The 16,259-nt window shown below is 35.3% G+C and overlaps 1 protein-coding gene across 1 annotated transcript in view; it reads left to right on the forward strand.

Moving 5' to 3' along the window:
* Positions 1-11,696, forward strand: part of TBK1 (TANK binding kinase 1) — a 40,240-nt gene extending 28,544 nt beyond the window's left edge. Inside the window, exons 12-21 of the mRNA XM_069489577.1 lie at positions 622-723; positions 1,796-1,874; positions 5,973-6,094; positions 6,193-6,269; positions 6,842-6,881; positions 7,419-7,520; positions 7,639-7,735; positions 8,127-8,233; positions 8,461-8,532; positions 10,901-11,696. Of these exons, the coding sequence (XP_069345678.1) occupies positions 622-723; positions 1,796-1,874; positions 5,973-6,094; positions 6,193-6,269; positions 6,842-6,881; positions 7,419-7,520; positions 7,639-7,735; positions 8,127-8,233; positions 8,461-8,532; positions 10,901-10,952 (850 nt within the window). The 3' untranslated portion in view covers positions 10,953-11,696. The remainder of the gene's footprint in view (positions 1-621; positions 724-1,795; positions 1,875-5,972; positions 6,095-6,192; positions 6,270-6,841; positions 6,882-7,418; positions 7,521-7,638; positions 7,736-8,126; positions 8,234-8,460; positions 8,533-10,900) is intronic.
* The last annotated feature ends 4,563 nt before the right edge of the window (positions 11,697-16,259 follow it).

Consider the following 16,259-nt stretch of genomic DNA (forward strand, 5'->3'; position numbering starts at 1 on the left):
CAGAAGCGATTCCCCCGACCTCCTAAAGTGCTAGGATTACAGGCCTGAGCCACCACACCCAGCCTGTTTTTACAACTTACAAAGAATGTAATGTTAGCTCATGGGACATACAAAAACAGGCCTCAGTCCTTTGTCTGTTGATCCTTGATATAGACCAGAAGCCCTTCAATTATATATTACTATGTCATCCTTCTTCTTCAGAGATCACATTACATGTTGAGCATCCCTAATCTGAAACGTTCCAAAATTTGAAACTTTTTGAGTACCAACAGGACGCTCAAAGGAAGGGTGCTCATTGGAGCATTTCAGATTTTAGATTTTCAGATTAGGGATGTGTGAGTGTAGGTTAATTTTTATATCTTAATATAATTTCAATGCCTTAGGTTTCTAAATTATTAACCTTAATAAGTAGTAATGGTTTATGAAAATATAAGTACCCTAGATATGTATAAGGGACAGAAATGCTTTTAATATTAGCATCCAAAAAAAATTTGAATTGGCTTTCATAATATGTCAAGAATGTTATAAAATGTGGTTGAACAGTAGTACTGCAGTGTAATTAGTGATAGATAAGAAAAAATTAATAATTCCTTAAACTAACAGGAATAATATTTTTTTCAGTGAATTAGTTAAAGATGATTACAACGAAACTGTTCACAAAAAGACAGAAGTTGTGATCACATTGGATTTCTGCATCAGAAACATTGAAAAAACTGTGAAAGTGTGAGTAGATTACTTTCTTACTAGTAGTGGTTAAAATATTAAATGTTCCATTTCTGTTTATTTAGTTATCTTTAACACAATATGACATACTGTAGAAGTGTTTATATTATATTAAAGAAAAGCCTTAGATTAGGAGTTACTTCATCACAAAGGCAAAATACCAGTTTTCTCAGTAAGAAATGAACACTTTGTCTTTAGGAGCATTTTCTCCCAGCCTTCATGAAGAAAAAGGTAGTGGGAGAGAGCGACATCTCATTTTTATCTTGTAAAGCAAAAACTCTGAATTGGAAAATATAAAACCTGTAATCACCTAAGGAAATAGGAAGCGGTATTCCTTTTTTGGTAGTATTTTTAGAATTTTAGGAATTACTTTTAGCTTACTCTTACTTATTAATCTTATTCCAGAGAATGTCTTTTTTTTTTTTAAAGCCTGGGTCTTGCTCTATTGCTGGGGCTAGAGTGCAGCGGCATTATCATAGCTCACTGCAACCTCAAACTCCCAGGCCCAAGCAATCCTCCTGCCTCAGGAGGGCACTACAGACGCACGCCACCACGCCTGGCTATTTTTTTTTATTTTTTGTAGAGATGTGGTCTTGAACTCCTGGGCTCCAGTAGTCCTCTCACTTTGGCCGCCCAAAGTACTGAGATTACAGGAGTGAGCCACCGTGCCCAGCTGTGAAAAAGTCTTTTGAAACAGAATGATATTTTAAATTGCCCTCTTTCTAGACTATACTATTTGTACTACAGATGAAATATGATAAACGAAATCAATATTTACTGTTGGCCTCCTTTAATTCTGAAATCTAGTATTTTTACTATTATCCTGACATCAGATTATTTGAAATGAATTTGTCTTTTCTGTTTTATCTCTTAATCCGCAAAGTATACAAAATTCCTTCTTTAGGAAGGCATCAAGGTTTTCTTAGAATCTGCTGGCTTACTGACTTTGAATCAATTTTTAATTCTTAAGTGGTTATGATAAAAACTCAAATATAATTTTTAAAACATCTTTAAAAATCTGTGTATTCATTATACTCATTTAATTTTTTCTTATGACTTTCTTTTCATACAGATATGAAAAGTTGATGAAGATCAACCTAGAAGCAGCAGAATTAGGTGAAATTTCAGACATACACACCAAATTGTTGAGAGTAAGTATTTATAAAATTACGAAAATTATAAAATCATAATCTGTTCCTTTGCTGACAAGATTAAACTTTCCTAAAGAAATGCTGATTCTAACTCTAGAGAAAAAATAGCCTTTTCCCCATCTTTAGGAACTTCTTTATAGTATTTAAATACCCTTAATGCCATGAAATTCTTTATAACATTTCCAAATGCATGTACTTTAAACCTCTCTCCTCTTCTCTCTCTCTGTCTCTCTCTCTCTCCCCCCCTCCCCCCCTCTGTTTTTAAGTCTATAATGCTCTTGTGTTGCTGCTCTGGCAATTAAAGCAAGTTCATAAATGTAATTTAAATTTGACATGCAGTTGAATCAGACAGAGTGCTTAAACTTGTTTAGAAATAGATGCAAATTAGGAAAATATTATCAGATCTCTTGTAAAATAAAAAGAAAAGAAAGATTTGGGATCCTCAAGGCAGTGAATCATTTCCATAACTAGAAAAAGCAGTTTGGATACAAGTCTCTGCTGAAAAATACAGAAGCATTTCAGGTAGTCTCTGGATCTCTTATTAAAATGTATTCAGTCAGGGAGCTGTGGCTCACAAGTGTAAATCCTAGCCCTCTGGGAGGCCAAGTCAGGAGGATCACTTGCCTGAGCAAGCGTGAGACCCCATCTCTACTAAAAATAGACAAATTAGCTGGGCATGGTGGCGCTTGCCTATAGTCCCAGCTACTCAGGAGACTGAGGCAGAAGGATCACTCAAGCCCAGGTGTTTGAGGTTGCTGTGAGCTACACTGACACCACTGCAGTCTAGCCCCGGCAACAGAGCAAGACCCTGTCTCAAAAAAATAAAATAAAATAAAATGTATTATAAGGCCAGGCACAGTGGCTCATGCCTATAATCCCAATGCTTTGGAAGGCTAAGGTAGGAGGGGAGGCCAGGAGTTTGAGACCAGCCTGGGCAACATAGCAAGACCCTGTCTCTACAAAAATAGAAAAATTAGCCAGGTGTGGTGGTGCATGCCTATAGTCCCAGCCACTCAGGAGGCTGAGGCAGGAGGATCACTGGAGTTCAAGGTTACAGTGAGCTGTTACTGTACCACTGCACTCAAGCCTGGGTAACAGAGCAAGACTCTGTCTCTAAAAAAATTTTTTTTTTAATTTTAAAAAAATACATTGTAGAAGTGTACATGTTATATATTGTGAGAGCTGATTCCTTATCCCAGATCTGCCCCTGTTTACCTACCTACCCCTGGCTGGCTACTTAAGCAAGGCCTTTAATTCTTTGCATCTTTGGTTTCTTTATCTCTAAAATGGGCAGTTTCTTACCTTGCTCATCTCATGGGTTGTTGTACCAAATAAATGAGATAAATAACAATACTGCACTCCAGTACTAATATTATACAATTTGTCTAATACCAAATACTTAAGCTTTTAGTATTTAAAGTATTATTTTATAAAATGGATGTTAAATGTGAAAGGAACTTGATATGATGTCCTTCTTATCTTTTTAGCTTAGACTGATGTTTAGTTGTTTCTTTTCCTGAGTTTTAGATCTAGAACAATGATTTTCAAAATACGAGGCAGGAGGCCAGGCATGGTGGCTCATACCTGTAATCCTAGCACTCTGGGAGGCTGAGGCAGGAGGATCTCTAGAGCTTAGCAGTTCGAGACCAGCCTGAGCAAGAGCAAGACCTCATCTTACCAAAAATAGAAAAATTAGCTGGGCATTGTGTCACGCACCTGTAGTTTCAGCTTGAGGATCGCTTGAGCCCAGGAGTTTGAGATTGCAGTGAGCTATGGTGATGCCACTGTACTCTACCTGGGGCAACAGAGCAAGACTCTGTCTAAAAAAAAAAAAAAAAAAGTCATGAATGACTGGTAGGTTGTGGAGTATAGTGCATTGTAATCAGCAATGTTTTAAATGGAATAGAATAGAAAATGTCAGCATGCATGACATTAAGGAAATCATTGTTCCACGAAACTTTTGGTTCAGTTATATATATACTTTAAATGTTACTGGGTTAAAACAACATTAATGTCTTACTATGAATCATGGTCCAAAAAGTTTGAAAAACATTGCTATAGAAAGTGATTTAAAAGTCAGAAAACAAGAAATAGTCTTTCCCAGTAGTTGTCTGCATTTAAATATAGGCAGCCATATTGTTGTCAGTGTTTTGTATTCTTTCTCTGCTTTTGTCTTAGAACTTGACTTACCAGCACATAGGCCAAATGGACATTTATTTCCAGTGCCAGTATCATTTGAGAACATTCAGTCAAAATTATATGTTTTCTTTTGGGGAGATTAATTTTTATGACATGGTGAGACTTAGATTTCTTATGAGAATCAAAGCATAGATGATTAAATGGCTTAAAGTCACAGAGTCTTATGCCATCAGGACTTCTAACTTCATATCAGTTGCTTTCACTAGATTACGTTGTTTTTCCTCAACCCGTTGAGTTGTGGCTTTTTTCCTAATGGAGACCTTAAAATTTTTTCCCCACTACAGAAATAAAATTTGTTAAGTAAAAAAGATACCGCATAGGCTCACCACCCAAAAACAGTTTATGAAAAGTTTTGTTCATTGTCCTGCAGCAGTGCTTCTCAGAGTGGCCCTGGATCAGCAGCCTCACATGGAAATATTTTAGAAATGCAAATTTGGGGGGCCCACCTTGGACCTGTTGAATCAGACACTCTGGTGGTAGGGTCCAGTGAGGGCCCTTTTTAACAAGCCCTCCAGGTGATTCTGGTCCTGCTAAAAGTTTTGACAATCACTATTTTCATTTTCTTTTGTACATATTATTAAATGATTATTACTGTGCAAAGATGTAATTGTTATTTTATTTTTTGTATAACATTATGGTACAGGCATTTCCTAGGGTTTTTTTTGGTAATGCTACTTTTTTAATAGATGTAATATTACAGCCAATGAATTTATTACAGTCTTATTATTTCTCTATTGTTGGTCCTTCGTGTTGCTTGTTATTTTTCACTCTTCTGTGTAATGCTGTAAGAAGTGACTTTTTCATAAACTATTTTCCATATACTGGGTGTGTAATTTAACACATTCTAAACATTAATGTTATAGAAGACATAAAGCATAAAAACCAAGATATATGTTTGACTATAAAAATTTAAAATCTCTACTTAAAAAAATTGTTAGCAACTAAGTTGGGAAAATGTGATAAAGGGTTTTTAATAAAAATAGGTTATACAAATTGATAAGTAAAATATAAAATATGCAATAAATAGATGAGCAAAGAACATTTAGAGATAATTTACAAATGAAAAAATATATCTAATGAGCAAACTTGAAAAAATGCTCAAGCCCAATATTAATAGAAAATTGCTATGTTATATCATAAATGTTATAACAGCAAGATACCATTTTTGTCTTTCAAATTATCAAGGCTTAAAAAATTATAATGCCAGTATTGACAAGAGTGTGGTTAAAAAGGGCACCCTTGTTTGTTGGTAGTGGCAGCATCAATTGCCACTTAAAACTTTTTCTGAAAAGCAATAGTGTCTATCAGGGCCTCTTAAATATTTGGACATATTTATCCTTTAAGTCTAAACTTCATCCTTTCTTCTTCATAAGTTGTACAAATACTGTACTCAGTTCTGTGGGAGATACGTTTACTAAGCTTAAAATGAACAGGATCTTCAATGAGGATTCTTTTCATATTCTGTTTTGAGATGGGTTACTTTTGGCCTCTAAGCAAGGAAAGCACAAATCTGACATATCTGCACTGTATAGTTGACACTATGCTGATGGTTCTCCTGTTTAATTTTCACAACAATGCTTTGAAATAGAGTATAATTTTTTTTATGGATAAGGAAACAGAAGATTAAAAGTATTTTACATGTTTTTTGAAGTGTATTTATTATATGAAATATTTTATAAAATGTATTAAGGCTAGTTAAGTCTCACATTTTGTTACCGTGCCGTACTCTTGGTGGAAATCAACCTAAGAAACTCTCCTGTACTTAAAGATGGAAATAATTACTCTGCATTTGAAGTAATCTATAAAAGAAATGTGGTCCAGACCTCAGACCCCACTGGCATTGTGATGATTGTTTCTGACTTTTGGCAGTCTGGATCTGAACCCGTTGGTTTTATTTAGCTTTCCAGTTCTCAGGGAACAATAGACACCAATCTTCAGGACATCGACAGCAGATTGTCTCCAGGTGGATTGCTGGCAGATGCGTGGGCACATCAGGAAGGCACTCATCCAAAAGATCGAAAGTAGGTTATAGCTTTGTGGGTAGTTTCTACTCTTATTATTAAATGTCCTTTTTCACATCAATTCATTTAATTTATTCGGGTTTTTCTTCCTTAAATAGTGTAGAAAAGCTACAAGTCCTGTTAAATTGCATCACAGAGATTTACTATCAGTTCAAAAAAGACAAAGGAGAACGTAGTAAGTAAAATTTGCTACTTGTTAATCTAGTAAGTCACCTTAGTGGTTAGTTGTAATTCGGTTGAATTAATTTGGCATATTTGTAAAGGTGACTACTGAAGCTATTTGTTTCAGAGATGTGATTCTGTCAGGAAAGAGGTTAAATGTACTAAAATTATTCTTAAAACCAAACTTTTGAATATTTTAAATTAGGGTCATAACCTCCAAAACCTGTTACCAGGCAGGTAACAGAAAGGAGTGAGACTGGCTAGTGGGGACTGAGAACTGGAGAGTAGAGACCCCATCTAGAGGAGAGAGCCCCTACTCAGATTCACTTTTCTTCCTATTTCTCAAGAAAAGCTAGAAATACAGATTTTGTTAGACATGTCCTGATTTTTAAATGTTGGGGAGTTACTTTTTTTTAATGTTAACACTGTACAGACCAAATAAAAGCATCTGTGGGCCAGAAGTAGCCCATGGGCCACAAGTCTGTTACATCTGCTTCAAACTCTTAGTCTTTTTGAAGCAATAATCTCAGAGATTGTGCATGATGTTATGATTCTACATTAACAAATATATTTTCTTATTTCTAGGACTAGCTTATAATGAAGAACAAATCCACAAATTTGATAAGTAAGTGTCTAGATGATGTTTAATAATTGGTTATTTTTGGTTCTATTTTGGTTATCTGTAATTCTTAAAGTTGAAATTAATTATAATAAAATTACATTTTAATCTTGACTTTATAGGATTGTTACTATGTGTGCACATTTTTTGAGGTTCACTCATCTGGTACCTGATGGAAAGGTTACCAAGATGGGAGAACAAGGGGGGAGAAAGGTCACCACTCCCCTTAGCTGTCTTCTGCCTCCTGTGCTCCGGCTGCAGGACAGATAATAGAGAACGTAGGCAAGGACATACTTAACCACCTTCTTCACTTTAACCTCATTCAATTAATATTTTTTTAACATTCAACATTTTGAACCTTCTCTTTCTCCTCTTGCTGCTGTAATGTCTATCTTAGAAACTTTTGCTTTCTATTGTAAATATTCTAAAGCCACAGCAATAATTATAGGAAACAGCTAAATTTTAGTATTTGAAAATTTTTAAATATTAGAAGTAGAAACAGTATAGTTGATTTAAGCTTCTTTGACTATTTCTAAATTACAGGCAAAAACTGTATTACCATGCAACAAAAGCTATGACCCACTTTACAGATGAATGCGTTAAAAAGTATGAGGCATTTTTGGATAAGTCAGAAGAATGGATGAGGTAAGTAAACTTGTTTTCGGGTGATTTGTGGTTGACTGCACAATACAATGTATATTGTATGTTTTAAGTAAGAATATTTCACTAAGCTGCTTATTAATCAATTCTTTTTGGATTTCAGAAAGATGCTTCATCTTAGGAAACAGTTATTATCTCTAACTAATCAGTGTTTTGATATTGAAGAAGAAGTATCGAAGTATCAAGACTATACCAATGAGGTACAGCTATCAAAAGTATCTAGAAAAAAAGGGCTTTTTTCCATTAGGAAAAATTAAAATAAAATTCTTCTCAGTTTATATGTGATAATGATTGAGAAGAGAGAAACAGGGCATATAATGTGCCTATATTCAGTTCTACTCACCTATTTTTGATATGGAGTTTCAGCCAAATTTTAAGAAGTTAGATGTTTTATAACTGAAAACATCTGATAAACCATTCTTTTCTCATCTATAAGAAAAGTTTTTTAAAAGGGTGTTGATTTAAGTATTGTATTATTTTAGATAAATAGAAATTTAAAGCTATAAAAGACATTAAAAGCTATAACACTTGATCTAAGATCTGTAGTAAGTACTTTTGTTCTGTGATTAATGCAGTTTTTCAATGTTTTAGTTACAGGAAACTCTGCCTCAGAAAATGTTTGCAGCTTCCAGTGGACTCAAACATACCATGACCGCAATTTATCCAAGTTCTAACACATTAGTGGAAATGACTCTTGGGTAAGAATCTTATCATTTGGTAACTGTGATATTTCCATTTGCTTTTATTTCAGTTTGTGATCTTGCTCTTATGTTTTGAAATCTTTGATGTTTATTGTGAATGCAATGTTTTAATAATGTTAGTTAATGACTAGTTACATTTAGAAAACTCAAACATAATATATAATTCTAAAACATTTGTATACTTTTTTTGAGCAAAAGTGCTTATCTTTATTTTGTATATATAGTATGAAGAAATTAAAGGAGGAGATGCAAGGGGTGGTTAAAGAACTTGCTGAAAATAATCATATTTTAGAAAGGTGAGTAATGCAAAAATTATCCTGTATTGTGATTTTCTGTGCAAGTGAGTACAAATACATTTATGCTTGTATCAGTAGATTAAGCAGTAGGAAAGGGATATAAAATCAGAACACTTATGTTTTTTTCCTCTCAGTATTATTGTGAATTCATCATGCCTTTTAAGGGTTGATTCCATTTTATAGAAGCACTGGTTAATAGAATTATTTGCTTATTTGAACCAGTGTGTAAAAACCAAAATCTTCTTCATGATGTTTTTCATAACATTTGTTCACTGGAATCACAATTTTCAATTTAGGGAATCAGAGTTGCTTGTAAGGTGCCAGCACCCTGGTGCTGAGTAGCTTACGGAGCTCTCTGCAGACTCTTTGCAGGCAAGCGCCATAGGTAAATGCGGTGTCTGTTTATTAGCTACAGATAAGGCCAAAAGAGAGTTGAAAATGTACAGAGCCAAAAAAGTCAATTTGGGGTGGCTGTTTTCCTTGTCCTGATTCCTCAGAGAAGTTAAATTATATTTGGCTCTGTAATAGAACCCTTTCTTTTTCAAGCTCTTAGGTGCTCCTCTACAGGTTCAATAACCCTTACAATGCTAATAAAAATATTTCACGTTTATCTGGTACTTTGTACCCTTGCAGGGCACTTTCACACTGCATAATCTCACTTAACCTGCATTAGAACCTTGTACGGTATCAGAGCATGTAGTCTATCCATGTTCTACAGGTATTAAATTCATACCCCAAGAAGATGAGCTGGAGCTAGAACGCAGCCTCCTGGCCTTCCCTATTTGTTAGGCTTAAGTTTCTGATTTTTCACAATTACAAACCATGCTTCAGTGAACATTCTTGTGTATATATCTTCATGTACTTGTTTAAGAATTTTTGAGGGATCAATTTCTAGATGTTTCTAGATGTGGAATTTCTGGGTCAAGAGGTATGCATATTTAAATTTTGGTGGTTATTACTAATTTGTTCTTTAAAAGGGGTCTATGTTATAATCCTAAACAAAGCCTATGCATTTTAAAACACTAAATGTTATCAGTCTTTTAAATGTTTGCCAATTTGTTTGGTAAAAACAGAGGTCTTGTTTTAATTTGTATTCTTAAGTGTTTATTCAATTTTTATTTTTTCTGGAAATTGCCTGGGTTTTTTATCTTGTTTGTTTATAGAAACTACATAGTACTTCCCTAACTTTTTATAGTATGCCATTTACAGCTTCTTCACAACTTTAGCTAAATCCTAAATTTATTCTGTAAGGCTAAGATCAGCAAGTAGAAGAGACTGTTAAGATATGCTTTAACAGACTTTTACATTGAACCACTTATGCCTTGTGGAACAAAATCCCCACTTCCTAAAACACATCCATCCAGTAAGTCAATTCCTCCAGTGTTTTATTTGCAGGTTTATTTGACAATGTATGAGTAATATAACATGATGTAATCTTAATTTAAATGATAAGTGACTACATAAGGATTTGTGACAGAACTAGTGATGGAAGCCAGGTCCGGTGTGGAGTATTGTGTCTCCATGGAGACACATGGAGTCACTGTGTCTCCATGTGGATATCCTGCAATCCCTTCAGATTTTTTTTGTGTTTAAAATCATCCATCCCAACTCAGTTTTCCCTCTAATTTCCTCATCCTGTTCAGTGAAACCACCTTTCTGCTACTCCCTTAAATGTAAATTATTTTAGACACTTATTCTTCTTTACTCCCTCTCAACAAGCTTGGTAATCTTCCTTCAGAATGCTCCCAAATTCCCCTCATCACCCTCCTCAGATCTCCTTTCCCCTTCACATGTGAGCTGTGGTGATTACCTACTAACCTATTTTTTCCTTAACCCCAAGCTCTTCCCATCTGTCATGGGTATTACAGCCAAAATCATCTTCCAAAATAATGATATAATCATGGTACTCCCTTGGCTCAAAAATTTTCTAACTTCTTTTCCTAAAAAGCCAAATCTAAATTCATATTTTCATTCAAAGAATGTAATGGTCTGGTCTTAGCCTATATTTACCCAATTTTACTTCCCACTGCTCCCCAAAATAACATTCTGTTCTGGCAAGGTACTATTCCTTACTGCTCCTTGAGCATGTCACACTCCCAACCTTACATCTTGGCTTATAAATCCCACCCCATTAGAAAGAAATTGTTAGTTCTTCCTGACACTTTCTCAGTTACATCACTTCCCATTTTCTTCACGTATTTATGATAATACCATGCTGTTTCAATAAGAAATAGAACGAATCACAGTTGCTTGAATTTTTTAAAAATAACTATATACTCCTCTGAAACACATTCTACATTTTTTTAAAAAATGTTGGGGGGCAAATAAATGCATCTCCTGAGAGTACCTTTTTTCTTTTGTATTTTAGGTTTGGCTCCCTAACCATGGATGGTGGCCTTCGCAATGTTGACTGTCTTTAGCTTTTTCTAAGACGTTTGAGGAAAGTTTCGGTTTGCACAAGAAAATAATGCTGGAGCATTAAATGAATGGCTTTATAGGTGGGCTCTTGTTTCTACAATTCAGTATTTGATGTGGTCATGTAAATATGTACAATATTGTAAATATATTAAAAATATATAAATTTTTGGCTGCTGTGAAGATGTAATTTTACCTTTTAACATTTATAATTATGTGAGGAAATTTGACCTCATTGAGCAAGAGAAGAAAGCCATGACCGACTAAAATGTTGAGATCCCCTACTCTGAATGAGGCTAAATAAGTCATTCTCTCCCACTGCCTACTGGAAATATTTTTAAGTGGAACCACAATTGGCATCCTTATGAATGAGAAAGACTGTGAGAGTTAAGTTTGTAAATGGAAGAATGGGGAGAGGTGGCTACTATGAGTGGGGAACAGAACCGAACCACTGTTTTACTAGTATCACGATTTTTTTGAGAAGGATAAAGTGGCATTATTTCATTTTACAGGGTGCCCAGATCCCAGTTATCCTTAGTCCATTTAATGTCAGATGAATTGTTTGAGCAAAATTTCTAAAGGGAACTCATTATTAAAAACTATTCATTTTTCCTTTGGCCATAAATGTATAATTGTCATGAAAGTTTTAGGGTCATTCAACTGTTTTAAGCTGTATATTTCTTTACTTTAATTCTGCTTAATATTTCATGGGGGAAAAAAATCAATAAATTTCTCAATTTTAATGTAAAGAGTTTGTGTGTTTCTGTGTATCCAGTTTGACAAACAGAAGTTATCTTTTGAAAGAAACAATATGGGAATATGGGTAGTAATCATAAATTATTCTCAGGATATTGGATGTAGGGACGATTTTGTCTCTTCTAAACCGATTAATTCCGAATTCAGAAGTTCTTTCATAAATTCATGCTATCCACATTAAAAGGGAACATTTTTTTTGAAAAATCTATCCCCAGTTGTAGACTAAAGGATTATACTCAGCAAGAAATTATTTCATCCACCAGGATCTTTATTTGCTTTGGTTTTGGTTTCTGGCTTATCAGACTATTGAAGGGTGATTACACACAAACTGCATGTCATAAAAAGCTATCATAGGCCGGGCACAGTGGCTCACGCCTGTAATCCTAACACTCTGGGATGCCGAGGCGGGAGGATCGCTTGAGGTCAGGAGTTCAAGACCAGCCTGAGCAAGAGTGAGACCCCCGTCTCTACTGAAAAATAGAAATTATCTGGACAACTAAAAATATATAGAAAAAATCATCTGGGCATGGTGGCACATGCCTGTAGTCCCAGCTACTTGGGAGGCTGAGGCAGAAGGATTGCTTAAGCCCAGGAGTTTGAGGTTGCTGTGAGCTAGGCTGATGCCACGGCACTCTAGCCAGGGCAAAAGAGCGAGACTGTGTCTCCAAAAAAAAAAAAAAAAAAAAGCTATCATATCCTAAAGAGTAAATAAATTTGACTACCATGAACATCAGAAACTAAATCATTTTAAGAACTGAAGATGGATTAGCAGTTTATTTGAGATTATTGATACATTATTGTAGTAGGGAATTTCAAGTGTCATGTACACATTATAGAAATAAATGCAAGAGTGAATGCCTTTATGTATATAAATAGTTGTCCATTGTGAGATACCTGTTTAGTCTGAGAGTGTGTGGGGCAAGGAGAGTGTTTAATACCTCTTGATTTTAATTTTCTATTTGACCATCTAACATGAGTATCTTTAATTTTATAGTTTAAATGTTTATATCTTTGAATATCAGGCAAAATTAAACTATATCATTAGTTAATACATTTGCTGATTTAGTTATTTCAGCCTCTAGTAAAGAACACCAATAAACAAACCCTTGTATCTGTATTTGTATTAATGGTATTGATAGGAATATACCTGTTCCGCATTAGTATTTTTTAAGATTTACTGGATTTTGGTTGTTTTTTGGTTTTTTTGGAGACAGGTTCTCACCTTGTTGCCCAGGCTGGAGTACAGTGGCATAATCATAGCTCACTGCGTCCTCAAACTCCTGGACTTAAGCAATCCTCCCACTTCAGCCTCCCAAGTAGCTGGGACTACGGGTGCACACCACCACACCAGCTAATTATGTTTTTTATTTTTTGTAAAGATGGGGGGGGTCTCACTATGTTGCCCAGGCTGGTCTTGAACTCCTGGCCTCAAGCGATCCTCCTACCTTGGGTTCTCAAACGTGCTGGGATTACAGGCATGAGCCACCATACCCAGCCAGATTTACTGTATCATTCCCCCATTACAGTGACATGGAAATAAAGCACTCTTGTTTTCAATATTCTATCCTCAAAAATGCATCCTCATTCAAAACATTTTTAAGTCAATAAATGCATCATGATACCAGTCTGTTAATTTTCAGTGACCATTTAAGTGAGTTAACTTTAAAATAAGTTACATTTACAGTTCAGTAGCTTTTTCCCCCAAATTAGAGTGTTTCTAAAAGATAGGGATTAATGATATAAAAATAGTATGTATAACAAACAGAAGAATTAGTAGATTTAACGCAAAAGAGGGTATAGTTCTAACAAAAGAAATAAAAAAAAGATATAAATGAACATAAATTATGTGAAAAGAAGGGGTAGCTTCAAGTAAATAAAGAGGAATTTAAGGTTAGAAAAATCGGAAAAATAATCCCATTATGTCTTCTAAAATTCCGGCTGCTATTATTTTGGAAGTTACCAAATACTATATTAGTGGCTTATGGACCTGATTACACTATGTCCAATGGAATGTCTCTTCTTAGATATAAAAAAATCTTCTCAAAACATTTCTTTAAAAGTATGTCTTCAGTGCATTATCCAGAAAAAAATTACAATAATCCTGGAATTTTTGTGGTGGTGGTTTTGTTTTGGATTTTTTTTTTTTTTTTTTAAGCAACAATGTTTACTTTTGGGGTGTTCTGTGTTAAAATAAGAAACGTTGTTTGAAGTTAAGAAAGGGACTACCAGTAGGATTAAGAACTCTCAACTGAAGTGTCAACAATTTATTTTCCCTTCAGAATTACAGCCACAACCAGAGCTACTCTTCTTTTTTTTTTGTTTTTTGTCTCACTCTGTTGCCTGGACTAGAGTGCCGTGGCATCAGCCTAGCTCACAGGAACCTCAAACTCTTGGGCTCAAGCAATCCTTCTGCCTCAGCCTCCCGAGTAGCTGGGACTACAGGCATGTGCCACCATGCCCGGCTAATTTTTTCCATGTATTTTTAGTTGTCCGGTTAATTTCTTTCTATTTTTTAGTAGAGATGGGGTCTTGCTCTTGCTCAGGCTGGTCTCGAACTCCTGACCTCGAGTGATCCTCCCACCTCAGCCTCCCAGAGTGCTAGGATTACAGGTGTGAGCCACCGCGCCCAGCCCAGAGCTACTCTTCTGATTTCACCCCACTCTGGTGTGTTTCATACGTTATGCTTTGTCTCTGAGGAAGTGCTGCAGAAAACTTACAATTTCTCAAACAAGTTTTTAAAGCTGAGAAGTGCTGGGGCAGACATTATTAAAGGGAAAACATTTACAGAAGTGTTAACAGTTGTGTTTTAGCTGGATTCTCCAACCCACATCCCATTTTTAAGAAGACCAAGTATCTGAAAACTCTTACACTGTTGTTTTAGTTGGACTTGCTCCCCACTTGTCACTTATAACAAGTCCCAAGTCCAAATGCCTAAGAAATACTGAAAATGGAATAGAAAACGAAAACATCTGGTTTGGAAATAAAAACTGGCAATATAATATCTCTTGTTTCTAATTAGAGTATAAATCAGCTCCAAAAATTTACCATAACATATAAAAGCAAGCCTAACTAGTACATCAGGCTGTTTTGGGGACTAAATAAGTTTATTTCTTTTGACATAAACAGAAGGCACAAGGACCAACTGTTAGACATAGTTTCAGGAGTGATGATGGGAGCCTCAGAACAAGTTGCATAGTAGACAACTAGACATGGGTGTCTGCTGAAATTATATTCCGTGACGCTAAAGAAAGGTCTAGAGAATTGTTCCACAAAGGGTTAAAGATCAAAACAGGACCTTGGAAAATATCTTTTTACACATTTCTTAACTCTTAAGAATCAGTGAGTTGTTTTTCCCCCCTCTAGGACAAATTCCTGCCAAGGTTAAAATATGTATTTTTCCAGTAAAAAATCCACAAAGCAAATGGGACCAAGGCTATGGCTTTAGGAGACAGTTTGTCAGTCACCGCTAAATCCTGCAAATTGCCATCAACAGACAATTCTTTTGGAGGCTGAGTTAGTGGATACTGGTTTTGGTTTTTTTTTTTCACTCTAAGAAAATAATTGTGTTTTTATGAAAGAGGTCAGGAAGTTCATCCTTGAAAATTGTCAAGTGTTTCCTAAGGCTAGAGTTTCTTTTAACAAAGACTTAAAACTCTTTCTTTAGAAAGAACATCTATTAATACAGTTTCTAGTCGTGAGGGCCAAGGTCTAAAGGACAAGCCAAACGAATGACAGAGGAAGGGGATTTAGGGCGAACAGGTGGTCCCCAGACATATTGGCTGAAAGGAAGTTCACAGCTAAAGTGTCATATGTGGGTGTTACTGTGTTCCTCATCCATGCTCTGTAAAGAGTCATTCTGGAACACTCTTAGTTCTAGCCATGGCCATAAAAAGTGACTTCAACAAGACTTTCAGAAGAATAGTCCAGCTCTTTTACTGGTTCCCCAGATCACTGAACTGCTCAAAGAATCGGAAATCCAAGTTGCTCTGGAGCCAAGGTGGAGGTAAGTTAACTCAGGCAAATGCTTCATTTAAAATACAGTTTTTTCTGCTACTAAAATGGAACCTCCCTCCAGTGGGGGAGAAAAGGAAGGTCTCAAAGCCTTTAGAAAGTATTATTTAACATGAAAAATAAAGAGAAAATGAAATTAAGCAATTGGAGGGTGAAGTATTGACATTTGTAATTTAATTTTATGCTTTTTAGGCATATAGATTCAGAAAAGTTTACTGGAGAGGAAGAATGTTTAGTTTTAAAAACAACAAAAACAGCTTTTATTTTCAGTGAACCTTAACTTGCTTCTAGTACTAAAATCTCTTAGAAGAAACAGAAAAGAATACATAAATCACAGTGAGTTCCCCTCCTTTCCCTAGAAAACTAAAAAGGTCATGAACCTTATATATTTTTTGTGGGGGTCAGTTTATGTACCATATTTTAGGTATTTACTGATGTGAGGGTTTTTTGGTTTTGGGTTTTTTTTTTTGTTTTGTTTTGTTTCTTTTTTTGAGACAGTCTCACTCTGTCGCCTAGGCTAGAGTGCAGTGGCGTCATCATAGCTC

The sequence above is a fragment of the Eulemur rufifrons genome, chromosome 16 (genome assembly GCF_041146395.1).
Source record: "Eulemur rufifrons isolate Redbay chromosome 16, OSU_ERuf_1, whole genome shotgun sequence".
Classification (NCBI taxonomy): Eukaryota; Metazoa; Chordata; class Mammalia; order Primates; family Lemuridae; genus Eulemur; species Eulemur rufifrons.